The sequence below is a fragment of the Eublepharis macularius genome, chromosome 4 (genome assembly GCF_028583425.1).
Source record: "Eublepharis macularius isolate TG4126 chromosome 4, MPM_Emac_v1.0, whole genome shotgun sequence".
Classification (NCBI taxonomy): domain Eukaryota; kingdom Metazoa; phylum Chordata; class Lepidosauria; order Squamata; family Eublepharidae; genus Eublepharis; species Eublepharis macularius.
In genome coordinates this window covers 109,654,909-109,682,858 of record NC_072793.1, presented here as the reverse complement: position 1 = coordinate 109,682,858, position 27,950 = coordinate 109,654,909, and the positions used below count along the sequence as shown (strand labels likewise).

Here is a 27,950-nt window from a genome sequence, read left to right as displayed (position 1 = left end):
GAAACTGGGTACTCATTTTACTGACCTCGGAAGGATGGAAGCTAAGTCAACCTTGAGCCGGCTACCTGAGCCCAGCTTCCGCTGGGATCAAACTCAGGTCGTGAGCAAAGCTTGGATTGCAGTACTGTAGCTTACCACTCTGCGCCACGGGGCTCTTAAAGGGACATTATTCTTCAGGGTTGTTTTCAACCCTAATGGCAGCTGGTGCTCCTGTTCGGAGATGCCTGCAGTTATAGCTGGTAGGCAATAGAAGTGTTGCCTGATATGCTGCTAGGTTTACCCCAGACAACTTCTGACCTAGTGAACAAGCACCTATCTTTTTGCACCTGCCAGTACCATAATTAAATGACTAAAAAGTGAAGTTGCTTCTTATACAATAGAACTTTTGCTTTGTAGAATGACAGCAAAACTACTAGGCCACTGCTACCCAGAATTTAGTCCCACTGACATCTCTGTTCTTTAAGGTCCACTCTGTATTGAGTTAGGTACACACTAGGCAAAAGTGCACCTAACATAGTATAGGATTAGAGCATTCAGCACTCTTCCGGAAGTACATGAAACTGATTACGGTTCATTTTTGATTGGACTCAAGATTTCCTGTGTATAGTACCTTGTTGTTGTATAAAATCAAGTACTCCTAACTCAGAGATGGTATGAAAGGAGCACCAACAGAACAAAACTCGCTGTCTTATCTCCAAGCCACAAAACTGCATGTAGGTCCCAAATTCAATCCTCATCTTCATTTTTCAAAAAGATCAGGTGATGTGAAAGACCTTTACCCAAGACTGTGGAGACCAACCGCCACCAGTACAATACTGACCTTGATGGACCCATGCTTCTTCAATACAGATTCATTCCATAAAACAATTAGTGTGCATTAGCCTCTTTTCATTTCAGTTGCAATCAAATTTGAACAGCAAGAAATATAAAAAGGGATGGAATATCTGCCTTTCTCACTAGATTTAGGGTATATTCACACTATTTTCAATAGTAGTTTACTCAGCAATTTTAGCAGGAAAGGAGCTATCTTAATGTTCGCATTAATAGAGAGTAAGCTTTATGGACACAGATAAAAATGCAATTGCTAGCTGATAACTCTTCGCAACAACTAAAGGAGAAATGTTCAAGTGACCACGTTACCAGATTACTTCAGCCAAGGATGAAATGATGAACCCAGCTCAATTCCGAATCAGGTTGCCATTTTTGCTTCTCTTTGCGATCTCTAAACTACCTCACTACATCATACTAGCACTTTCAGCTTCTACTAAGACACCAAGCTAAGACCATAAGCTAGTTGGTTGCATACAGGGAACATTACTGTAATGTACTTCATATGGGGTTGCCTTTGAAAATTGCCTAGAAACTGCTACTGATACAAAATGTGGCAGCCAGGCTATTATCATGAGCTGGACACCAGAAAGACATCACCTCTGGCTGAAAGCTGCACTGACTGACTGTTTCTGGGCATACTTCATACTGGGCTTTGGTTGATTCGTTACTTTAAGAGCCTAAAGTGCTTTAAGCTGGGGTACATGAAGGACTGCTTCCTCCCATACTGTTTAGCTCACCAGTTAATACCCTTGTCTTAAACCTTGCTCCCTCTGCCTCCACTGCAGAACTGCAGGAAACAACCAGTAGCCTATTCCAAGGTGGCCTGCCTGGCATCTTCTCTTGACGCACAACACCAAAACATTTAACTCAGGTTTATTTTTTTAAAGGTTTTTACATTATGCTCCTTGTTCATGGACTGGTTCAAGAACACCATTTTAATTTGCTGAAAACGGGTTTATGCCATTTTTTTGTTTTGACATTTTTTTTATTTTATGGGTTTTTTTAAAACTTTGTGAGCTGCCTTGCAGCAGCATGTTTTCTTAATAGTTGGGGAGCATATTATGCTGGATAGATTGCTCCAGAAATCATTTCTCTTTATTATAGGTCACATTTCTATTTTGAACCCTCCCTTTTGCGGGGGTATACAATGTTCTTTCTAATTTAGAAACTGCTAGGGTCATTAAAAATTCTTTTCAATCACAGCAAAATATGAGTTTCACAAAGAGTAAGCGGTTAAGAGTAATGCCACATATTTCCAACAACTTTTCATTTTAGAGTCCAGGTTGAGTTCGTGCCCAAGTCTATGAAACAAGACACTTAGAGAAACTGCTCTGCAGAACCCAACTGGAAATGGCCCATCCATTTTCTGAGTTATAAACATTTGTTGCTGTAATTTTTAGTCCTAACCTAGATAGCCCAAGCAAGACCAACCTCATTGGATCTCAGAAGTGAAACAGGATTGGTCTTGGTTAGTAATTGGATCGGAAATGTCCAAGGAAGATCAGGGTTGTTTTGCAGAGGCAGGCAGTGGCAAACCACTACTGTTAAGTCTCTTGCCTGGAAAACCCTTGCAGAGGTCACCACAAGTCAGTTATGACTTGACTGATGGCACTTTCCATCACCACAAGTATATTTCACATTATACAAATAATATCTTGTTCTAAGGCACACAGAGGCATAGCAAAATAGTGAATCTTTAACTTTGTTGCCAGAAAAAAAACATGATTTCCTAGGAATGAGGCCTGAAGGGAAAACTTGCTGTTGTGAAAAGACATGCAACCCTATCTTTTATTTTGCACTAAGAGTCACTCTGGTTATTACTAATTAACTTCTAGTTAAAATGCATCAAGTTTGCAACCATACAGCTCCATCACTGATATTTTTGTTCTGAATTGCCAGGATCAGAATCAGCACTTTACTAGTCCTCAAATATTAACCTCTCAAGTATTTGAACAAGTCATACATAGAATTAAGTATTCCGTAACTGCACAGGTATAAAAAAATAGACCTCAAGAAAGCAGCAACAAACTCCAAATCCATTCAAAAGTGTGGCTAATACTTCAGACTTATTTCTCCATCCTGAGATTGTATGACTCCCAGTAGTTGGCACTGTAACTATAAATAAGTTGCGTAAAGCTGAAATATACAATTTGTATACAGACCATACAATTCAGCTTTTATTGTATGTTGAGCAGAGTATACACAGTCCTATTAAAAGGAGGTAGTCAGCAATCTTTCAAAGTAACATGAAAGATGGTTTATAGTGTATACTCAGAGGTTACAGACTTAATATTCCAATTGTTTTTAGATAAGTAATTCAAGTTACAACTATTTTGCAAATAAAGTATCCCGCTTGTATGTTATTCCATTCGCATTATGAAAGATTTATATACTAACTGAGGTTTTATTACTATTGACTCATTTTTAAATGACCAAAAGAGCTTAGAAAATGCTACTTGTTAAGATCAGGCTGTTACCCGATTGCTCACTCCATCAGAATTGCCAGAATAGCTTTTATTAGTTTCATCTTGCTTATGGAACTTACACTAAAGTTAAAAATGTAGAGCGGATGGGACAGTGGTGGGCAGTAGGAGCTGGAATCTATAAAGAAATACACCAAGTGAAAGCTGCTGGCAATTGAGGTCCATTCTTCCTATCTGTGATAAAATGAAGGCCACATAGAAGTTCAGCCTCTTGTATCCCATATTTCAGGCACTGGTTATGAGCTTTACAAGAACTCCCAGAACAGCCTAAAGGCACATGACAGTTGCACTTCAATTAGGCAGTATCTTTTGTTTTGATCTGAGCCATTGCAAGCACTGATCAAGTACAAGGTATCATACACTGGATAATAGTTAACTGCTGCTGCTGTGTTTTAACTTATTTCTGCAATTTTGTGTCTTAAGTCTCATACCACCTCATAGTAGTTTCCTATAAAATGCCTACGGGTCCCAGATGGTAAAGGCAGATTTAGAAAAATCAAACACAGTTTATTCAATTCATCCCAGCCTTCTTTGGAGTCTGCCCTACACATGAACAAAGTATGTATGGAACAGCTTTCCTATCATTCATTCTGTACTAAGTCTACAGAGAAGAAAAAAAACAAATAATGCTGCTGAAGTGATGTATTTGACGGTTCTACAGTTTAAATGATACAGGAATTAACTTTGTATAATACATTTGTGGTACAACAGAATCCAATGATCAGCTTTTATTTTTCCACATCTACCTTTTTATATATGGTATTTTGCACTAGGTACCCAAAAATAAGCCCCAAACAAAAACAAAAAAAAACTTCAGCCAAACTCCCCTTCCTCCTCCAGCTTTATTGATAGTTTAAAATTACATTTCTATATTCTAGGACTTCAATTGCTTTTACCATCTGACTTTAAAAACTGATTACAAGCAAATGAAACTCAACAATTTTCTAAGTGATATAGTAGTATACAAAAATAACATCTTGATTTCTGTGAAAATGCATTTCTTTTCAAGTCCTGAATAGCTCCAAATTATGTATGCTCTAAGCACAGATGTTCTGGGTTTGATTTAGTTTGAAGTATTTATTCAACATATCCCATTACCTTGTTATCTCATATTAGATGTTCACTTATTGTATCACTGTTACTTCAAATCTCGGTTTCTCCCTCACTCTCATGGCCAGTAACAGGCATGTGCATTGTTTTGTTTATCCCACTTAGCTATATGCTCTAGTTAAGGCCCCATACAGATATTACTTGATGTTGTTATACTGCTACTGAGGTCAGACAATCCAAAGGCCATTATTGTAATAAAATATTTACTGTGGAAGTTCAGACACTTCCAGTTTTCCTCCTGCATACGATCACTTCCATGGAACCCAGGGAGGCTTTGCTGGTCTGACTCAGCTCTTTCCACTCATCCATCCCTATTCACCAGTGGCACGGAAAGGGGGTTCTTTAACAAAGCATTATACATAACACCTCTACCAAACTAAACATAAACATTTTTGTAGTTAAATGCAGAAAGTCGATTTTTCCACCCCTTTCCTCCTTTTACACGGCAAGTAAAGCTCACTGGCCTGGGAGTAGCCTCTATCTGCCAACCTTTGGCCAGTGAAGAGGATTCAGAGAAAAATAATACAACCATCAATCAGAAAAAGGAGGGGCGACAAAGGAAAATGGTTAAGCTGTAGCCTCAATTGTGCATTCCCGTGCAAGGTGTCCTGACTCGCCACAACGATAGCAGTTGACTTCACTAGTCTTGCTGCAGTTGATGGCTACATGGCCAGTTTCACCACACCTGAAATCAGACAAAACAGAACTTAAGCAACACACACAAATTACATCTATAGGAACACTGTTGTCTTCTCTGGAAACTGCAAATAAAACAGTTACTAATCACAGTTACTAATCACAGAACATCACTGAGATCTAAACAACACAGATCATAAACATTGTAACATATCAAGGAACACAGTATGATTTTTTGGAAACTCACACAAATAAGATTTAACAAGAAATCAGGCACATTAGCAACTGGCAAGGAAAAGTCACAAGATTGCAAATGTCTAGAAAGATTCATGGCCTGGGATTACCTAACTCCCAGATATAAGCAGTCACACAGGCAAAAGATCAACACTTTCTATTATATTTTTATCCTTTTCCTTAAGGACCTACCATATTTTTGTCCTACCTTTTCCCTAAGAACCACAAGGCAGTACTTTTCCTCCTCCATCTTACCCTCAAATTTTTATTGTAAATCAGCCAAACAATAAACGTTTAGATAACTGTGCATACTTTACATATGGAATAAATTTGTAATTGCCCATTTAAAAGTTAGGTTAATAAGATTAACATTCATTTTTGTAGCTGCAAAATGCGTTTTTACCTATAGCATTTCACTTTGGTGCAGTCCTTCTGAATATGTCCAAATTCCCCACAAGAATAGCACTTCTGCTCATCAGCATGGTCACAGTCACGAGCCAAGTGGCCAGGTTTGCCACAGTTGTAGCAGCACTGCTCTCGCTCTCTCTTGGGTTCCTTACAGTCCTTCGCAATATGGCCACCTCTACCGCAGTTATAGCAGGCTTCCACAATAAGAGAAGGAAAACAAACAAGACTATAAAACCTTGATAGAGTAGCATAATGAGTATTTAACACAAAAGCAATACTGTTAATAAGTCACTTATTTTCTCTGATTTTTGTTTCCCAAAATTTAGTAACACTTACCATCCTCCTGAAGATCACAATCCTTGGCAAGATGACCAGACTCACCACAGCGGTAACAGATGTCTGGGAGTGATGAAGACATGAACTGGAAGCCTGTTTACAAACAGAAACAGCATTTAGGAATGGAAGAACAAAGTGTACAAAAATAGCTCCTTTTTCAAATGTTAGAAATGGCAAGTTTTTACAATCATAAGCATCTTGTAAAGACAAAAACTACCTCTGCCACGGCTTCGCATTCCACGGCCACGGCCAATTCCAGTTGGGCACTCCCGAGCCCAGTGACCAGTACGTCCACACTTGAAGCATTCGTTGCTGCTCATTGTTGCAGTTAGATTTCCTAAGTATGAGAAAGTAATAGTTATGGAGTGAAGTGCCTATGTTAAAATTTTTACAAGTTTACACAAATCTCTTTTTTCCAAGCGCTTATGTTCACTTCTCAAATTAAACCTGGTCTTTATTTCACATTATGAATCCATTGTCATTCATTAGTTTTAATGAGCAGATAGCACCATAGAAGAAGTTCACCTCAATATTTACACTCCAGATAGAACATAAAGTGTTACAACAGCCTCAATTGCTCAGCAGTGGACAGTAACACTAAAAGACAACTGGAATAGATCTAATATTATTCTGTATAAATTTATGACAGAATTATGTAAATAGATTGGGAAAAGGCATCCACTTATAAGGGTACTTTTTAAAAGCTTACACTTAAAACCTCACAACTTTAAAACCTAACACCTCCCTCAAGCCTAAACCAAGCCACATCTTCAGTAATGCAGTCTAAAAGAATCCCCAGTGCTCTAACTACAATCTCCATCATCTGGGAGAACATGGATGAATAAGACACTTATTGCTGTTCACCAGGGTGGATAAAAATCAATGATTTTTTTTAAAAAATCAAAAAAATCAGATTTTGATTTAAATCGTTTTTAAATAAAATGCTTTTTGAGGAAGATATATTACCATCCAAAGGTTATTCCATCATGAAATAAAGATTAGCTGCAAATGTATCCAAGATGAGAAGAAATTTAGAAGAGCAGGAAGGGAATACAAAGCTAATAACATATGGTTGCAGTGCTCATTTGCTGCACCTCTTAGCCAAAGACTTAAGTGTTCCAGAAATAAAGACTAATGTTGTTGAAATTGCTAAATACTTCCGTAACAATCATTTTGCTGCAGCAGCTCTGAAAAGGATGGGTGGAACCAAGCTAACGCTCCCACAAGATGTTAGATGGAACTCTGTGATGGACTGTTTTGAGCAGTATATCAAGAACTGGCCTATTCTGATGACAGTTTGTGAACAATCTTCATCTACTTGCATATTAAAGTTATACCAGCAAGAATTAGTCTTTATGTAGAAAACTATGATTTAAATCAAGCCTTACTGACTAGTGATTTAAATCGTGATTTAAATCAGTTTGATTTAAATCAAATCCACCCTGCTGTTCACTATAGAAAAAATGGTGTTGAGACCTTTACATGCCTTGCAATCTGTGATGGAGTGACTGAACAGATAGAAGCAACCCTTTAGCCCAATACTTGGAAGCATAAAACTCACTTCCTACTTGAGACTCCATAGGATCAAGAGAAAGATCATAACTATAGATAACTACAGCCACTCCCAACCCCCAAAAAAGTTCAAGCATGGAATATAAGTCAGTACAGCCAAAATAAAGTTATACTAAAAGAATACTGTTTAAAATGCAGCATCAACCAGCTTAGACTGATCCACAATTTAAATAATGTATGAAACAGGCTGAGGGAACTGATTTTCAAAATTAAAGGGGTGTTAACCCTCTCCATCCACAGCCATTCACTCTGTTGTCTGCCTTTCCAGAAACCAAAAGTCAGCTGGGATACAGTACTTGGGGAAAAGCTGTGAAAGCTTTCAAGCTGCCAATTCTTACACAAATCTTCTCTGGAACCCCAACCATTTACATATGTTTGGCAAAGACCTTGCTTTTAAACCAATGAGACTACCTGTTGTCACATGTAGTTTAAGCCTAACTGATGGTTCAGAAGGACAAGAACAACTGCTGCAAAGCCTCAAAGACAACCCACCAATAAAATGTCTTATATGGGCACTATGTCAGTTTAATTCATATTTTCCACCACAACAACCAGCATGCTACTGAAGTCACTGAATACATCCAATTTCTATCAAAAAGATTGTTTCACTAGAAACACAACCCTTTATGATATTAGCTATCTCTGCTACCCAAAGAATAAAAATGTCTTGCAAGTTTAAAAGTAAAATACATAACCCATCATACCAGAATACTTTTAGTACCATAAAATGGTGGATGAATCTATCAGTACTTCTACAGTCACTCAAAATGGTAAATGGCTCCATTCTTACTAGATAAATGCATTTCCAGGCTATTTTATACACCAGACATTTTTTAATTGCAGTTAAACACATCTGTTAGCTAGGCCTTTTTCTAATTCAGTATCAAAATAAAGTGAAAGGAATGTGTTAGTTTTCTACTATTCAGCGATCTACCACACCAGTAAAACTCACTGTGACTCAAAAACACACATATGGATCAACAAAATTCCCAGGTCATGCTGGGAAAGTGTGTGCCCAAAAATAACTACAGCTAAGTGCCGCCTCCAACCTATTTCTTTTGCTCCCTTCCTCCAGTTGTCTAAAGTTTCATGTGCCTTTACACATATTTGTGCACCACCTTTTCCTTGTCTCCAAGTGTTTCTGCCCAAGTTTCTCTTTCCTGTTTACAGTTGAAATAACAGGTTTTTCTCTACAGTTGCCTTATTCAGCTATAGCCTACCCATATGGCCACATATTCCCAATGATCTGGACACAAATAAATGTTCAGTCTTTCCAAAATCCTAAAAATATGCGATTTCAGTTATGCCCAAGCTGCAGCATGCTAATGGATGCTCACCTCTAAGTCCAAACTCATCCTTGGATATTCATTTCCCAGTTTGTTACACACAGTACACTCATTCCTTGCCCTTTTTACACCACATGTTAGGGCATTGTAGTTGCTAGGCAACCTTCAAACTGATAACATGAAATTCCCACGACCTACTTGCCATTCAGATCTAGATGATACTAATTTTGCAAACACTTGAGTTAAATAAAAAGTCTACTCACATTTGATCAGAGATAGTTAAACTTGCCTAACTGGACCACCTTTAAAGTTTTTCTAAATACTGTTCCTGGAGAAAAGGAGCTCTGACATGAATGATGACATCCTACAAGTATAGCCTATTACCTTTCTGGTCCTCTGAACTTTCTTGCAACACTTCTCCTGCTTGTGTTAATAAACCTGCTCAGAAAGAGGATGTCAATATAAAGGCAAATGTTTTATTTTAAAGTTGTAAGCAGCCTCAGGCACAATTCAGGGACAACATGGAATAAAGCTGTTTTAAATACTTAACATGTTAGTATGTAGACAATCTTCATCAAAGAAAAAAAATTATGCAATGTGCCAACGGCAGCACTGCACCTTGGAGAGCCTTTTTTTTGGGGAAACAAAGGCTGAAAGGGCTCTACATGGCACATGTGCTCAGGCAGCAACATGTTCTGGTTGACCTTGGTAGCTGACCATTATAGTGGTCATCTATAACCCTATCACTTCAAAAGTCTCTTGATATGAGCCACACAATCTTATTTCTGATTTCAGATATACTCAAAATGTATTCAAAGAAGAATGCATGCTTGCTGGAGAGGGGCAACTGTATTTGTGGACCTTTGGCCTGAGTACAGATCTTCATCTCACTGTTCTCCAGCCCTTCCTAATAAGGGCATGTTAGGACTTTACAATAGATCTCCATATATTCTTCCAGAAAGACAGTTCTGGCAACTGATTCTACTTTTTAAATGCAAATTTGGGAATGTTTCTAATAAGGCAGGTGTAGATTTTAATTAGAAAGAAAACCCTCAATGTTTTGTCTAATCACTGTAGCTTTCATCCAGATTGACAGTTCTTTCAGTTAATTGCTGATATTAAAGCTCAAGATCCAACACTGATAGTTACTGAGGTTAGAGAAGTTTTTATTGAACTGTCCTGACAACAGTTTCCTTTGTGAACTGTCAAAGGAACAGTACACCATTTTTTTTTTAAAAAAAATCCCTGATACTAATTTCAAGCATGAACATGAAACTCATTCTGAAGTCTAGGTCAAGACATAGCAAACTGTCTAGAAACACCTGCTGCTGAGCAGGTGCAGAGCAACAGTTCTTGGATAACATAACTGGGCCCCTCACAAAACAGGAGTTTAAATATAATAAATACATCTTTTTATAGATACCTGCCTATGACATTCGAACACAGCCACTTTATCAAAGTTACTTAGGCGATCTGGCAACTTTAACACTACCAGAAGTAATCAATTTGGCTTTCGTTTGATGTACTGTTCCAGACTTGTTAAGCAGTATCTTGCAGCAACACTCTACACTATTCTGAACAGAGGCTGACTTCAAGTAACCACAATATTATCCAGCCATGCAAGACAAAGTTTCAGAAGTGCTGGGAGTCTTAGTTACAACACAAGTGTCAGTTTGATTGTAAGATATATCATAAAGTTCCAGGGGCACTGTAGGAAGCAACAATGGTCACTCCCCTTCAACCACCATTAGCATATACTCCTTTCCTTGCAACAGAAGTATTTTCCCAGTGATGCCTTTTACACTCCCTAAAGAATTTTTAAGTTGAAAAAACAATTAATTGTATTTAACTTGGTGATTACCACTATCTGAACCCTTTAAAATTTTCTACAATGCTGCTCAGCCAGCCTTCTGCTATTTTCTCTTTGATTCTTCTAGACATTTTACAAACTGCTGTCAAATTTCTAAAAGGTAACAAGTTTGCATTACACAGAGTTCAACAGTACCATAAAGACTAACAAGTCTTTTATGGCATAAACTACTCTGTCAGATACAAACGCTGGTATCTATAAGCAAGCAGATGCATTGCCCTTTTAAGAATTACAGGTTGTTCCTTAAATATTGACCTGTCTCAATCTCACTAATCTCAACAATCTCACTAATTTTGAGTCCTATAAAAAACCTTTTAAGCCGTTTTAATTTAAAACACTACATTTGCCAAAAATACAGAGGAAATCATAATGAACTAGTTGGCACACTGCACTAGGATTTAATTTTCATTCAAATTAACCAATTAAGAAAATGGCATTACATGTTACCTCTAATATTTCATGCTTTATTTCTGAGTGCTGTAATTCTAGTCCATTCCATGGAGATGTCTCATCCTACTGACTATACTGATTCATACTGTGTAATCCACCTTGAATCTCAGCGAGAAAACTAATTTTTAAAAGAACCTTGACAATGCATATGAAGATACCGTTCACCCTCGACTTAGATATGTAATCACAGGTGTGTTTATATGCAAGTAAACAATCCAAGCCAAAGGGCTTTGTTTCCTAGCAAACACTGGCAAGTCTCCCCTCTATTTCTTTTGAACATCGTAAAACTCGAACCCCGAACCACAACAGATGCGCAAAATGCACCTTTAAAAAGAAGTGAAAGAAGCAGCAGCGCCCCTCAGCACGTTTCGAGTTACTCTGCCAAGCACGTGGAGAATGCGCGGGCGGGCTGGGGTGGCGGCGCCACAGATCCGGCCAGCGAGAGCCACCTTCTAGCCCATCGTCCCTACTAAGTAGAGAGTGGCCCAGGGCACAGCCTTTGCTTTTAGAGGGTTCGCTTCAGTCCGGGCTAGCCAGCCAGCTCGGCCTCCCTCTGGATGGACAACCACTCTCGCTCCTTTCGCCGCTCAACAGGAGAGGCGGGAAAACTGAGGCCTCCCGTCGCCTTCAGGCCCTCGACGCTCGCCACTGCCCCCCCCCCCTACTTCCCGAAATCGGCCGACTAGGAGGAAGGTCGGGCCGCCTCCGAGGCGGGAATAGGTAAGAGGAGAAGTCCCCCCGTCCCGTCCTTTCCCTCCCCGCGACCTGCGCCGCCTCGGCCCTCTCTCGGGGTTCCCTTTCGGTCCTACCTCCGCCACCCCCTTTCCCCAGCCTCCATCAGGGGAGATTTTTTTTCCCGCGCAGTAGGCCAGAGCGAGACAGCGCCCTCCTCCCTCGGCTTGCCTCACTCAGGCAGAGCCTCTCCCCACAGGCCTTTCCCCTCCCCCGCTCGGCCTCCTCAGCGCCGCTTCCTCACCTCTCTCAACACTGAGGCCGGGACGTCCGAACGGGCGGCAGACCCTCTTCTCTCCCTTCTCCTCTCTACCGACGTACGCAAACGCGGGCGCGCGCGCGAGACTTGACTGGTCTCTCACGCGCCGCTCCTGCTCCCGTCGAGTCCCTGCTGGCTGCGCCACACGCGGTTTGCACACGACCCCAGGCGCCCTCCCTGCTGATCTGCGCACGGCTCCCTCTTCGGACGGCGCAGCCAATGGCAGAGCGCCGACGCTTCCACGTGACCTATTAACGATAGGGACGGAAGGGGCCAATCAGCAGAGCGGGAAGGGGGGAGGAGTCCGCCTACCGGAATTATGGCACTCTTGAAGAGAGAGGAGGGGCTGCGAGAGAAGGAAGGGACGAGTTAGGAGGGAAAGAGCGAGGGGGAGGGGCGACCTTCCCGCTCACTTTCCTTCGTCACGCCCAGCCTTCGCATAAGATTGGTGCGCTGTCACTCTGGCGCGCGCAGTTCTGTCTCTGCCCCCTATTCTGTTGACGTAGCTGAGCTGGCGAAGGCGACGCCTGCGCGTCCTGCTGACAGAGGAGGTTGAAAGGCAACGAGCCTGTTAGCGGGTCGAAGGCGAGCTGGCTTCCGGATTTCGCCTCCACGTGGCTTCTCTAGGTTGTTTTAAGTGCTGAATATAATTGCAGTCCCGCGCGTGTTTATCTGAGTTAAGCAATTTTGAACGCAGAGTGTCGAGCTGTACAAATGTAAAGTATTAATTTGACACGGCCGTGTTTACAAGCGTTATACAAGGTCACTGGTCAGAGATGAGGAATTGACTGGCTTCCCAGACCAATCCTTTTTGGCGCATGATGTAGGAAACCGCCGTTAAACTAGCACTTCTCAAACTAGTACCTTCATTTACTCGAAAGGGAGGTGATCCTAGATGGAGGACGACACCCCCTCTCTATTACAGACCAAGAACATTTTTTACTGGCCGTAGCTAACTAATATATGAATATAAGACCACACCCTCTCTTTTGGTTGGACACCCGAGTGAGGAGAACCCAGTCTTGGAGTAAATACTGTAGCTTTCATACTCGTGGTGGAAAGTGCCATCAAGTCGTACGCAAGTTACGGTAACCCCTTCTGAGATTTTCAAGGCAAACAATTAGTAGGTCGTTTGCTATTGCCTGGCCGTGCTTGGTAAGCTTAATTTTCTTGGGAGGTTTCCCACCCAATTATATACCAAGGCCAACCCTGTTTAGCTTCCAAGATATAGCAAGATCAGCTTGCCTGGGCTATCTGGGTCAGGGCTAAGTTCTCATATCCTGTAAATTTATTTTTCAAGTTACCCTTGTAATATAACTGCATGCTACTTTTCTCATTCACAACATAACCTTCAAGAATGTCACACCAGTTAACCTTGAACAACTTTGCATTTTATTTTTCATAATTTAGTATTTCTAAATATATAGCATTACTGAGCAACAGGCTGTTTTTCTATGGCTTTTTGCTCATTATGTAGATCAAATTTTGTACTGAGGCTTCTGTAGCCTGCAACCCAGCATGGTAACCCACCTGCAAGCGATTTGAGAACCATTTGAGAACCATTGTCCATATCCTTTACATGCCACAATAATAACCATGTGCTTATATACTGCTCTTCTGGACAGATTAGTGCCATATTCAGAACAGTAAACAAAGTTAGTGATGCTGGAAATGTGATCCGTAAGACATCTAGTGTAATCTGAACCAAACTTCTTGTCTTGTTTCATTGCTTTCCTTGCAACTGTGGAGGAAAATGTATGGAGCGTATGCAACAAATTAGTAGCATTGGTACATTAATAATAACTGCTTTTTATGCCACTCTTCTAGACAGATTAGTACCCAACAAAGTCAGTGTTAGTGACAGGTGCACAGAGAAATCCTGAATGAAGCCACAAGTGTTTTGATTTTTTTTTACTCTTTGAGAAAGACGACATTTAAAACAGGATTTACTATGGTCTAGACAACCCATCAGAGGAGTGGATTAAGAGTACTACATTTATCATTTTGGAACTCCTCACAACCACTTGGAGTTGTCACCGTTAGAGTAAATATTGTTTAGATTCTCACTATTTGGATACCTAGTGCTTATGACACTTGAACACTACATTTAAAGGACTTCGTGGTGCTACTTACACATTTGCACTGTAGTATGAATGTGCAATAATATATAATTCCATAATACCACTTTAGCACCAGCCCTTTATGTATAACATTTATTGAATGTTGCAGGGTCTGTTGTATTATAGCACTTGTATGAATTGTTCTATTGGGGGTTAGAGTACTTAAAGATTCTTTCATTGTACCTTTGAAGGTTGCATTGTACATTTAAAGGCTTTAGGAATTGTGATTAAAATATTCTATAAATGTGTACAATATTCAGGTTGATTATTAAGTTTGTGGGATTTTTTTTAGTTTAATGTTCTAAAAAAGAAAGCAGTTAGACGTGTTGGATGATTGGCTTCAGCAAAGAGAGAAAAGGAGAATGTTGTAAGTCACTGGGGAGAAAAATGGGGTATACATGAGGTAAATAATAAAAAGTACTCTGTATGCATCTGTTCTTTCCTGATTGCATATAGTTATATAGGATTATGGCCTTGGTGTACAATAAAATTAGAGCCAAAAGGCATTAACAGTTGCAAAAAACTTAATTTATACCTTTCATGTATAACCCCCCCCCCCCTTCTCCCTAAAGGGGACCCAAAGCAGCTCACATCATTCCCCTCTATTCCATTTTATCCTCACAATAATGCGAGATGTGTTAGGCTAGACCAAGGTCACCCACTGAGCTTACACAGCAGAGCGGGGATTCAGACTCCAGATCCTAGCCTGACATTCTAACCCAACACCAACCACACCAGCTCTCTAAAATCAAGCACAGGACACAATGTCTGTACAATTCTGTAAAATTCTTACAAAAATGTGGTTCACAAGCAACAATTTATGAAGGTATTTCAATATATCTATATTGATCTATAGATTGTCTAATGTAAAAAGGTTTAAAACATTTTGTAATGGAAGGTATATTTTAAAAATCTCCTTGAATGCATTTATATCTATAGAAGCCCATATATGGATAGCGTGCAATTTTAGGAAGTGAGTCATGTGGATAACTTTTAAGCAGGGCAGAAATGATATCATTAACAAGTTTGCCCAGATAGAGTAGCAGTAACTTAGTTACTAAATTCATTATATATTTAAGTAAAAATATAAAGACAATTAGGCACTATTAGCTCAGTGAAGGAATTCGGTAATGCCTTGCATACTTTTAGATGCTAAAAATAGCCACGTTCTCATTTTAGCAGCATAAGAAACTGCAAGCAGAGGGGTTAGCTGCGGAATCATAAAAAGGTATCTATGGCTTGAGGTTCAAAAAAAAAGTTGAGTTGAGAATTGCAGACTGAAAGTTATGAACCTGTCAACAATTCTGTTAGCAGGATTACTTCTTGAATGCCACAACTTACATATTTATTTAGTACTTCTACGGTGTTAGCTACATGCTGTGTCCTCCAGTTCAAATGCAGGAACAAATTAGGTAAAGATCCATGGTAGTGTGGTTGTTACTGAAAAACCACTTTTGCGCAGCTGGAGTTCCACACTGCAGTGATAACATGCACATGTGCCAATCATATAGGCTACTCCAGCCACATGATTTCCTTTCTATCCATCTAGCACATTTTTAACCTCTTCCCCTGAAGAGCTCAAAGAACTATACATGTTTTCTCTCTTCCATTTTACCCTCACAACAATTAGGTCAAACTTAGAGAATGTGATTAGATCAGGCCTTGACAAATTTTCTTTGGCTCTAGGATCTAGCCCCAAAATTGAGATTCCAATCTCATTTTTTAGCCTTTGGGTTTTGTATTTTAGTGACCATATTTTCTAATTATTGCGACTACAAAACCTAATCTCAAACTCTTTGCTGTTTCTCATAATATTAAAACTGTGAAAAATGTTATATATAAACAAACCTGAGGTAACTCTAGTTATTTCCCATGTCCACAACATCTACGGGATACTCATACTGTATCTGGTATACAGTATCTTATTAGTTGAAGGCTCCTGCTCCAGCCCTCACCTAGTGTCCGCCCCCCCCCACACACACACAGAGTGCAGTATAGTTACTAGAGTCATGGACTATGATCTGGGGAACCCAAGTTTGATTCCCCACTCTGCCATAGAAGCTTGCTGGGTGACCTTGGGCCTGTCACATGTTCTCAGCCTAATTTACCTCACACGGTTGTTGTGAGGATAAAATGAAGGAAAAGAGAATGGATGTAAGCCACTTTGGGTCCTCACTGGGGAGAAAGGCAGGGTATAAATGAAGTAAAATGAAATGAAATTTCATTGTTTTTAAAAGCTTGATTTAATTGAATATTGGAAGCAGTAGAGAAAGCAACTTGTTAAGAAATCCACCAGTATTTGGATTGTGTGAAATTAACATATAAACAACCAATGGCAAGAATTTTATACTCATACATTCTGATGTGAAATTATAAACTTCATACTTCTGTGGATCACTGAGAGACACTACATTAAAATAATTGCTGAAATATTAGGCACTACAGTGAAATATTTAGGTAACATGGCAACTTGGCATTTGTCTATGTAATGCACAGTACTTTTTTATACAAAAAAACCATGCTGATTTCCACCACCCCCCGCCTCTGCCCCCCCCCCCACACACCTCAAGCTGTTCTTGAGGGCACACACTGTTTCTCTGGCTGTGTGGGGCAGACTGGCACGTGAAGATCAGGACTTAGGAGAGCCCCGAAAAAGGTACCAGTAATGTGTAAATCAGTTCTACAACTTTGCACTGTTATTGCAGTTGTCAATGGACTGTTATATTTTTGTGTCCTTGCAACTTTTGTTGCTTTTTTTGCCCCCTTGAATCTAAGCAGATAAGACAGGATAGAAATACTGAAAAGGGAAAATTCTGACAATTCTATTTTATCTCTTATTCATTCAAAACAATTGTGAAAATTACTTCCTATTTTATTTGTTTCTTGTCAGAAAGTTTCTCCCTGCTCACTCTAGTCTCTTGTGTACTCGATTTTCATCTTGATTTAAATCTTGTAATCATCATCTTAACCAACACTACCTTTTAAAGTAGTTCTAACATTCAGAAATGTCTTTGTTGTAATTATTCTAATGTCTTTGTTATAATTATTCTAAGTATGGATTTTTTTAAAAAAAAAAACCAGGAAAATAGAAGTAACAATATTAACTGAGAAATATTCCCATGGAAAGGGCTGTCCTACTGCTGTCATAAACTCCATTTGTTAGGATTACTTGAAAGCAAAAGTCATGATCTATCTTTTAGTAAGACCAACCCAAATAACAGAAACATTTGAGTTATGCAGAATTCTTTATCAGGCTGGATTTTTAGGAAGTGAGGAAAGCTGCTTTAGACCATGATTTTAAGGCTGTAAAAAGTAGGTTTGTATAGAAAAAATAATGCTGAGTGGAGCCAATGTCAAAGAGCTTTGACTCTCAAAAGCTTATATCTGAAAACCTTGTTCATCTTTAAAGTGCCACTGGACTTGAATCTTGCTGTTCTAGTGCAGACCAACATGGTTACCCTCCTGAAACTATCAGGTTGGATCTTAAAGACCAAGTGCTGGTTCCACCCAACACCATTTTATTTGTGCAAACTTAATTAGTATTCTATACAGGATGCTTACAAAAGGCATCATGACATCTTCTCCACCCCACCCCCAAAATTCAGCGTGATAAGAAGTTCTAGAGAACTCTGTTTATATGCACCCAGGAATGGACAGGGGAAATCCCTAGTAGTTAAGGCTGCTGTTCTGGAGGGCTATTGATTGCCAAGAGCAAGTAGAGCCAAACCCCAGTAGTTCTGTCAGTGCTGCAGGTGTCATTCAGCTCAAGCCAAGCCAGTAGCACTAACAAGAGTATTGGCTTACCTATTGCTTCCTCCTGTGAATGCCTTGAAAGCACTTGCAACAGCTTGACTGGTAAAGCCATGTACTTCTGTACTTACTCTTTGTCTTATTTACTTTCAGAAGTACATGGTTTTGGAATTCAATTCACTGCAGAAGGGCTTCCAGAGCATTCACAGACATACAGTTCTTGGACTAGGATCCTGCTCAGAGGAAACCTCTGTTCTGCCAGAGGGCAGCACAAATCAGCTATACATAGCGCTGTCTGGCTGGCTCTTGGGACTTCCCAGAACTATTATCAGTCCCAGAGTTTGTGTTTTTTTAAATATTTTTTTCTTTTAAGCAAATTAATGTTCAACTGAATAAATGTCTATACTGCACTTCACAAAATAAAATAGGGTAGAGAGCCTGTCTGGAGATTTTGGGAGGAAAAGCCAGGCTGATAACTGGAATCAGCATCTCTACTAGTGATAGGAGTGTTTCTTGAATATCTTATAAAAGTGACAATGGGAGGAATCTAAATTTGCTCCCTAGGAGGAAAAGAGAAAGGGATTGGTACATCTGTATTCATTTGCATCTGTTGACTGCCTTAGACACAGAAAAACACAGCAAATACAAAAATTTAATTGTTTTCAGTACAGTAGTCCAACTAATTTATATTTAACTTGGAATATAGCCAGGCCTATTGCAATATTAGTAAGCGTGCAAATAAATTGCAGGGATCCCACAATTTCACCTCCCAGTTCTGGGCACTGACCACAGCTACTCCAGCCAACTAGTGCCTTCACCTTGGACTGAAAGCTCTCCCTTTCTCAAAGGCCAGGCTTCCCAATCTCAGGTTTGTTTCTGGGGTGTACCCTCATACAAGACATGAATTCCAGACTCAGCTTAGTAAAAGATAAGTTTATTAGTTAAGGAGTGTCTCCAAAAGTATGAAGCACTCTTACTCAGGCCAAAGACATTAAAACAAGAAATCCTTACTGTTGGTAAATATTAAAACTGCCTAATTAACACTTAAGAGCTAGCTACCCAAACATTGCTAAGTGATTTCTATTGTTGCATATCTTACCCATCTGGACCTGCAACTTCCAGCTTCTTACCTGCATCACAATAAAGAACTAACTAACTGAATTAAGAAGCCATCTTTTCAGGCCTCAGTGAATCACCTGGCAACTCAGGAACCAATCGGCTAAGCCATTAATTGAAGTTACAGCTGTGTGAAAGACTAGGGAATTAAGCACAGAGCTCTCTCAGAGCAGTCTCTCCAGGGTCGAATCTCTAGGGAACTTAGAGACTGCGCCATAAGTGTTCCCAATGAGCTCTGTAAACACATTCCTGGACTACGGCACAAACCTTTAACACTTACAACCTGAATCTAAGTCCAGCCATTTTCTCCCAAAGACTGAGTCTTAGATTAGCACCTTCCATACATTTATACTCGTAACATTTTCATTTCATTTCAGTCTCTCACCTGCTTTGTCTCAGTAGTGGTTTTTGCAAGTATGTTGTACATTTGAATTTCTTCTCTCCAAATTAGAAGCTCAGATTTAGTATAAGTATTACTCCTGCTGCTGCTACAACTACATTGTGCTTTAGGGTATGTTTATAATTCTTCACATATAATCATTCTTACAGAAACCTTCAGCGGTAGATCAGTATTAGTATCTCTTCATTGTGGATGTGAGGCTGAGGTTGAGAGAGAGAGGTTTGCCTAAGGCCACCTACTAACTTTATGGATGAGGTTAAATTTGAACTAAGACACTGAGGGCTTAAGTTACATTATCCTTGCATTCACCCAGAGTCTGCCTTGGGGTACTTTGTGAGTTCCACTATTTGAACTCTATTCTCAAGTATGTGTTGGCCTGATTTGGATTGATACTGTGGTGGTAGATGGGACACAGGATTTAAGCCTTCCTATGTACCATTATCTCACCACATAATCCATATAGTCAGTGGTGCAACCTCTCACAATCTTAACTAAAGCATTCACAAACAGTAATATATCACACTGGTCACAAAGCAGTTAAACATTTAAAGTGCTAGAGTCAAGAAATTCATAGTCAGAATAGTGCAAAATGCTCAAACAGTTCATAACTTGTGCAAAAGAGCGGATTCCCTTGTATAGTCAACGGAAGAGGGTCCAATCAAAGTCCAAAGGTTGATATTGCTGTAGAGGAACTCCTTCAAAGTGTTTCTGGATTATAAAGAAACCATAAAAGGTAATCTAGTTGTTTCCACAGATGGAAGTTCTTCTAAAGATGAAAGCTCTTCAACACAGTGTCCTTTGGTCTCCATAAAAGTAGAGAATATATCAGGTAGCCCAACCTGACAGGCATGCTAGCTTCAATTAATCCTGTTTCGGCATTCCTTTTTCAAAGATATTGCACATATTCCATCTTTCCTATGTTACATAAACAACAATAAATGTAATATACAACAAAAGACTCCGCTCTATTTCTTATACAAAATATCACTCACCAGTATAGCATAAATCAATTTCAAACCGGGTATTTCCTATGTAGTCACACCAAAGGCAGGAACCACTCAGTCAGTCAGTTATACAGCCATGGGGATGTGCTTACTGAGCAAAAGGGTTGTCAGAAATGGCAGGTTGGATGTTGTCAGCAGTGGCCACACCGCGCCTTGCTGGGCTCAGCTGCTGGCATGGCTCTCCCACGAAAGTCCATAGGGAGCAGCAGAGTGGCGCTGCAGCTATGCTTGTGCCTGGGCACTGGCACTGGGTGGGGCCTTTGGATTGGGCTGTAGCACAGTGGTTAAGTGGTTCGGCTGCAAATCAACACTCTACTGGTTCGAATCCCACTACTGCCATGAGCTCAGTAAGTGGCCTTGGGTTATCCACCCCTCTTAGCCCCAGCTCCCCAGCTGTATTGTTCACCTCTCTGGGTGAGGCACTAATCTGACTAGAAGAGTGGTATATAAGCTCAGTTGTTGCTGTTATTCTCCCCACCACCACCATCACACACACACTGTGTTCTCTATTTATTTATGAGATTTTAAAGCCATCTCTCCAGAGTCCTGCTTTAGGTGTCTTACATTTTCAATATAAAAACAAAAAAGCTATTAAAAACAAACAAGGAATGTAAAAACAGTATAAAATATCCATAACACAGACTTTAGACCAGAAGCATACCATAAAACAACAATTTTTTTTAAAAAAAAAACTAATTAAAAGCCTGGGTAAAAATAAATGTTTGGTCTGGCACCTAAAATAGGATCCAGGCAAGCCTCAAGAGGGGATAATCAAATGGTGAGGTGCTACCAAAGAAAATGCTCAGTTTCTAGTTGCCATCTGCCTCACCTCTGTATAGGTTTGCCAACCTCCAGGTGGTTCTTGGAGATCTCTCAGAATTATAACTGATCTCCAGGCAACAGATATCTGTTCCCCTGGAGAAAGTGGCTGATTTGGAGGGTGGACTGTATGGCAATATACCTGGTTAAGATCCCTTCCCAAACCCTACCCTCCCCAGGCTGTACACGCAAATCTCCAGAAATTTCCCAGCCTGCAGTTGGGAACCCTGAAGGTTGGGTGGGGGGGGTATAGAGAAAAGGCTTCAATAGGCAGATGTTCAAGTTCAGCTGAATCAGGTGAAATTGTGAAAATGCTGAATAAATGCCTGGAGTCAGTATTGGTAGATTGGTAGATGAGGGCTAATAAACTGAAACTTGGTGCAGACAGACTCAATCCAGACAAGACGGAGATTCTTTTGGTAAGTGGTTCAGTCACCTGATAGGGTTGCACTCTCCCTTTAAAAAACAGGGTTTGCAGCTTGAGAGTATTTATTTATTATATTTATTTAGAACATTTTTATGTCTTCTCCTGCCCAAGGTGGCTTACATAATGAAAATAATAAAAACAAAAGTTGTAAATTACTGACAGAGGGGCAGTGCAATCCTAAGGAGGGCGGGGAAAGTGAATAGGAACCGAACTAAGGCTTGCGACAGCGGATCTGGCCCCTACGTGGGAGTAAATGGTCTTCCATCGGCGGTGCTACAAGGTGCACGGCCGCCACCGGGCTACCACCGCCACAAGCAAGAGGCGGCCGGGCAGAGGCGGAGAAGCAGCGTAGAGCCCCGCGTCGGTGCAGGAGGGGGCAGGGAGGAGGGCAGGGCCGGAGGTAGTTTGCTCCCTAAGCCCTTCCAGAAGTGGGAACGCCCACAGCGGTGCAAAAGAGCTATGCTACGAAAGAACAAGGTGTAGCCCATAGGCGCCCATTGAATGGCGAAAACTCCACCCCCTCTCCGAGCGCCCAGCCCTGCCCCCGTGGCCCGAAGGAGCATAGGATGGGAACTATCATGGGGACCAATCAGCATGCGCTCCCGGCGATCCCTCCTCCCCGCACCCAATCACCCACAAAAGCACTCTATAAAACATCCAGCCAGCGCTGCCCGTGCCCCAGGTGAGTGAGCACATGGCGGGAAGCTCTGCCTGTTTGCTGTGTGCCGTGGCCACTTTGAACACGAGGTGGGGGAGAGGGTGCTCACGGTGGCAGGCACTGAGTGCACTTTGGGGACTGTGAGAAAAGTGGGAGAACTGTGCACTCACTGAAGGGAAGAAGGGCAAAGTCCAGAATGTCTGGCTAACTAACAACAGCCACTCCTGTTTCCTTGCAGGAGTCCTGACTCTGAAGTTCCAGCTCGGTAAGGAGCGAGGGAGTGCTGACAGGTAAGGAGGAGATGGGCGACAGTGAACCCGTCCCGCTGATTAGTGCTAACCACCCCATCACCTGAACCCACCTGACCACTAGCCTCTTCAGGTGAGGCTCAGCAGGGGAGGGGGCGATGGTGTCCATCCCTGCCTGCCCCAGAGGCAGTTGCCCAGAAAACTACTCTTGACCATGTGTTTGTAACTACCAGCTCATTTCCTCCCTTAAAGGTAAAAGCACCCCAAAGCAGAGTGGATCCTCCTCGCCAGACGGTCTTGCATCAGCTGGTTGCTGCCGCTGCCGCTTTCTACTATGCATCTTCTCAGATGTTGGAGTGTGGGGTTTGCCTCAGCCGTGGACCGAGGCAAAGCCCACGTGTGTGTCTTTCTCTTGCAGGCACTTCCCGAGCATGTCCGCTCCTCCCCGCCCCCCCCCCAATCCTCTGCAAGTGACATTTGGATCCAGCCCAGGAAGCAATATCTCACTGCAGTCTGCATCTCAGCCTCGCCCCTGGGAGCAAGAAGGAGGGCTGTGCGAAATGCCTTGGCTTCCTTTCCAGCCTAGAAACAAGGGCGCTTTTCCCAGTTTAATAAAACGAGTTAAAAAAAACCAAACTTCTGTGTTCGCATACCTGACTTAGTCCTTAGCCCCTCCCCCAACACCCCCATCACACATTTCCACTCGCACATCCCCACAAATGTATCAAGCAGACCCTGTTCAGCCTCCCTGCCCCCTTCCCGCAATGTAACATCAGGCAGAGGGATGGGAACTGAACCATGGCCCATAAATGTCTGCAGGGAGGGGGGAGGCACCAAGGACTTTCATTCTCTGATAGGCTGAGCGGCTGGCATCTGATAAGCCAGGAAGATGGGGTGCAGGTGGAAAGCTGCTGCCAGGGGGTGGGGGTTGTGTTTGTGGAGGCAGGGATGGGCTTGGCATGGGGAGGGTCTCTCAGTTCACTCGGGGGGGGGGCATCTCCCCAGTACTGGGACATGGCTGTCAAGGTCCAGCCCATGCTCTCAATTTGTAGAGATGCAGTGATATGTTCCCGTTGCGCGGCAGCAAGTCTGAGTACACTTTTCATTCCCCTCATTTCCAAATGGCCTCCTGGTCTCCCACGTGGTTCCCAATGGGCGTTCCTGTCACTCATTGCCGGCCCCGCCTCCCCCCCACCTGCTTCTCCGGAACCAGAGGACTACTTAGGGTTGCTGGTCTCCAGGTGGTAGCTGGAGATCTCCTGGAAGTACAACTGCTCTCCAGGCAACAGAGATCAGCTCCCTACTGTCTGGCCCTACTTTTCAGGGGGGGGGGGAAACCTTTTTCTTTTGGTGGTGGCAGTGGAAGTGGGTATGTGCAGGCGCACTGAGCTGCAGCTACCAGCCTGGCCCTCATCAGAAATGGGGGCTGGACGGGTGAGCGGGGGGTGTTCGATCTGGACCTTCGCTGTCACCTCTGCCCCCCTCCCTGGCAGAGATGCCTGCCCTCTGATGGGGGCCTATTGGCGGCAGCAGCGGCAGTGGCGGCGATCGCAGCTTCCCCATTGGCTGTGCCGTCGCTGTTCCCTCGCATGGATGTGAGGGGAGGGGTGTGGCCATTGGCTGGTGTGAGCGGGGTTGTCAGGGGAATGGTGGGTGGGACCTCCCAGGGGCCGCTGCATTTCGCTTTGCCATGCTCGGGCACTGGCGGGACTATCCTGCAAAAGTCATTAGGGTGCCGTCCAGCGCCGCCCCATTTACACCAGCGCACGCGCGACGGCGCTGCCTGGGGGGTTAGGATTGCACTGTAAATCTTCCAACAATTTCTTGTATCATCTAGATTAGATTACTGCAATGCAGGACTTTTTTTCCAGGGAATATGCACCGAATATGAGGTACTCTTGGGAATTAGGGACTTGGGCTGAGAGAGGAGAACATCATCATAGGTACTGATACTTCTTTCTTTTCTTTTTTTAAAGAAAAACAGCACTGCTGCAATTCATCATATGTGAGGCTGCCTTTGAAAAATGTTCAGAAACTTCAGATGGTTCATGATATGGAAGCCAGATTGCTCTCTAGAATTCTCCAGGATGATCAAATGTCAGCATTGCAAGATCTTCACTTGGCTGCCCATTTATTTCTAAGCAAATTCAAGATGCTGTTTATTTCCAGACAGATTTGTCAAAATAATTTTTCCAGTTGTAGTTTCTGTGAACTTTTCTAGGGCCTAACTTAGCTTTAACCTCTAACAGAGTGTATCCTTCCACAATACCCTGAACATAGCCCACCAACGTCGACATATTTGGCCTCTGAACTATTATTCTGTCAGGGCTTTCATTATTTTGAACAGTGAGTACAAGCTTGAAAGTACTGTACAGTGCATAACGTTGCCATGTTTTTTTCCCCAAGCAATGTTCATGGTTTTAATATGACAGGTATAACTTTAGGTGCAGCTTTCCCAGGGAGAGATGGGGAAATTCTTTGCCTGCTGGATTTTTTTGTTTGTTTGTCATGAAGCTCTTAAATAACACACAGGAGACCTGCCAACCAAAGCACCTACCAAGCCAAATAGCTGTTACAGTTGATGCTTATCTTAGTGCAGCTACATCTCCCAAATCTGTCATCCTTATTATCTGCATTATGAGCAGGAAAAGCGAACAAAAAATTGTTTTTAAGAAACTTCCAGCATAAAGTTTATAATGTACTATTTACAAGTACACTGTCTAAGACAGATACTAAGTAAAATAGGGAGGACATGTGTTTCTTTCCATGCTTCAAACAGCTGCTGATACAGCTGTTCAAATTATACAAGTCTGGGGAGGTACCTTAAGCTTCTCCGCCCTGCAATTAAAATCATTCCCTATGAGAAACCTGCCAACATACTCTTTAAATCCATTAGCATTTACCCATTAGTTGGTGGATATAGTTCTAAGACATGGTGTTCAAATCATAAACAAGGTCTGTCAGAGATTTCTTTCAGTCTTCTGTACTCTTCTGCATCATGCTTGAGTTAAGGAAATGTGTGTTACATGAACAAAAACAAAAGGTGATTGACTACAGATAGTACAAGTGCCAAGACACTTTGATCACAAAGTAGGTTTTCCCAGGGTGAGGCTCATCCATTGCACTCCTGGTGTGGTAACCCCTGCCATTTCCCCAAATGCGGGAAACTCAGTTGCATAAACAGAAAGCCCTCTTTCTAATTCAACTGTTCCCTTTCAGATATGGAAGCTGCATTTTTGCCATAAGTCACCATTTTCACATTGCAGAGGTGTATGCTGGCCTGACAAAGGCTACAAACAGAGCTAAACAATAAAATGTGGACCTTGCCAGTAGAAGACCCAGCCAACACTTGTAGGGTTGCATCCGGTAGAAATTACTTTCCCTTTTTATTGGACTAGCAACAATAGCCCAGTTTGGCCTGAACTTGAAAGAGCTTGGAAAGTTAAGCAGAGTCAGCCATGGTTAGTACTTGGATGGGAGACTGCCAAGGAAGAATGGGGTTGCTACATAGAGGAAAGCAATGGCAATGGCACCGCTGCTAGTCTCTTGCCTGGAACACCCTGTGGATGAGGTCACCGGGGGTAAGTTGCAATTCACTGGCATGTTCTTCTTAACTGGACTGAATCAGTGGGAGAACAAGGAATTGCCACCTGTGCCCCTCCTGCCCTGTTATTTTCTAACTTCTATCACTCACCTCCCCACATTGGAGAGCCTTCAAAGAAATATGGCATGCTATTTCATGTATCTCTTTTCAGATCAAGAAAAGAAATGTGGGAAATATATTCTCAATTCTCATGAGGCCAGCATACAGGACCCAGAAAGCAGAAAGTGAGCGGGAATTCAAGCCTTGCATTCTGCAGGAATAATCGAAAGCCATACCTAGTAGGGCTCTACGAAACAAAACAAATGAGCTAGAAATACACCTGGAAATCTTTTTTTGTTTTTGTTTTATTAAAGCAGCTTCCAAACAGTGAACCCAGGGCAAATCCACATGTCTCGGCGCATCCTGGCGTCGCAGTAAACATTCGCTAAACTTCTGGAAGTATAGCATCTTTCTAGCGTGAATTCTGACTCATCATGCAACGATACATCCAAACCAGAGAGTATCACGACGAAATGCAAAACCAAGAGAATTCATGAAAACTAACTAACACCACCAATAAAGAATACTCCTACAATTCATTAGCATCAATATCTTGAAGTGTAATTAATCAATACTCTATTATGACCAATTCTAAAGCACACGCAACAAACCGCACCCCAGCAGCAAGAATAATACATTAATTAGTACAGGAAGGTCACTTAAAGTGCTACGTGCTAATACCTATATTCATACAATTACAGTTCATTCCCAATTGCTGGGTATATTCTTAAAGTGCAAATGCTGAGGTATGAAGAATGTTCATTCAAGCACGTTGTGCCTCCCGAAGAACGTAAAAGTCCAATAATAGTCTGCAAGCAAGCTGTGGGTGTCGCCAAAGGAAGGAGCAGTCCAGTCAAGGACGGCTGGACCGGTTCCTGTGCAGAAAGCCGTTTCAGTTCTTTTTCAAAGGTGGCAAGCTGTGACACAAGTACTGATGCTATCCTTATTCCAATCATAATGTTCAGCAGTTCATCAAACACGTCAGACCCTCACCCTCACAAAGGAAGTATGTAATAAAGCAATGAGTCAGAAATCGCGCTAGAAAGACGCTATACTTCCGGAAGTTTAGCAAATGTTTACCGTGATGCCATAATGGTGGCAGCAGCAGGCAGGGTCTGAGCCTGCATGGCAGCATCTTGTTTTCCTTAATGGCATTCACCAATCAGATCCCAAGAGGAGAAAGCCCTTATGTTATTAATTAACTCTGTTGGCGGGAAGGGGGAATGTGCACAATACTCATGGGTGCATTTTTCCCCTATCACTACTTGGGCAGTGGCATTGTCTCCCTGCCAAACGTGCCCTCACAAGGGGAGACCCCTTCCCCTATCGGCTTTGGAAACATTTGGAAGGGGAAATATGCAGTCTTCAACCAAGGTGTAATTCTAAAAACACTTCCCTGGGAGTAAGCACTATTGAATAGTATGGGACTTAGATCTGAGTAGACATACGTAGGGGAGAATATGCATCTTGGTTTGTTTTGCAGTCCTACTCAGGCACTGATCTCTCCCCCACCCCTATCAGGGCACTAGAATGGTCGTTCACTGAGAGGAAAAGTGCC

The 27,950-nt window shown here is 41.9% G+C and overlaps 1 protein-coding gene and 1 long non-coding RNA gene across 4 annotated transcripts; one reads left to right on the top strand and one right to left on the bottom strand.

Moving 5' to 3' along the window:
* Nucleotides 1-3,941: 3,941 nt before the first annotated feature.
* Nucleotides 3,942-12,399, bottom strand: CNBP (CCHC-type zinc finger nucleic acid binding protein). Of its 2 annotated transcripts, none has more exons than XM_054975707.1 (5): nt 12,193-12,399; nt 6,256-6,375; nt 6,040-6,131; nt 5,698-5,900; nt 3,942-5,109 (listed from the first exon to the last, which is right to left on the bottom strand). In XM_054975707.1, the coding sequence occupies exons 2-5, from the start codon at nt 6,356-6,358 to the stop codon at nt 4,992-4,994; spliced, it is 516 nt and encodes a 171-aa protein (XP_054831682.1). In that variant the 5' UTR covers nt 6,359-6,375; nt 12,193-12,399; the 3' UTR covers nt 3,942-4,991. The 2 variants fall into 2 exon arrangements, with proteins under 2 accessions (XP_054831682.1, XP_054831683.1); XM_054975708.1 differs by having other exon boundaries at nt 5,698-5,896; nt 6,039-6,131; nt 12,193-12,398.
* On the top strand, nt 11,282-25,596 carry LOC129327223 (uncharacterized). 2 transcript variants are annotated; one of them, XR_008596792.1, is made up of 4 exons: nt 11,282-11,936; nt 22,740-22,791; nt 23,002-23,146; nt 24,726-25,596. It is a non-coding gene; the product is annotated as an uncharacterized LOC129327223 (long non-coding RNA). The 2 variants fall into 2 exon arrangements; XR_008596791.1 differs by lacking the exon at nt 24,726-25,596 and having other exon boundaries at nt 23,002-23,361.
* The last annotated feature ends 2,354 nt before the right edge of the window (nt 25,597-27,950 follow it).

What these genes read in the sequence shown, in the direction of transcription:
- CNBP (XM_054975707.1), bottom strand. Translation starts at nt 6,358, where the DNA reads ATGAGCAGCAACGAATGCTTCAAGTGTGGACGTACTGGTCACTGGGCT. An exon ending in AATGCGAAGCCGTGGCAGAG is followed by an intron (nt 6,132 to 6,255) that starts GTAGTTTTTGTC and finishes GTTTGTAAACAG; the next exon opens with GCTTCCAGTTCATGTCTTCA. An exon ending in ACCAAAGTGAAATGCTATAG is followed by an intron (nt 5,110 to 5,697) that starts GTAAAAACGCAT and finishes GTCTGATTTCAG; the next exon opens with GTGTGGTGAAACTGGCCATG.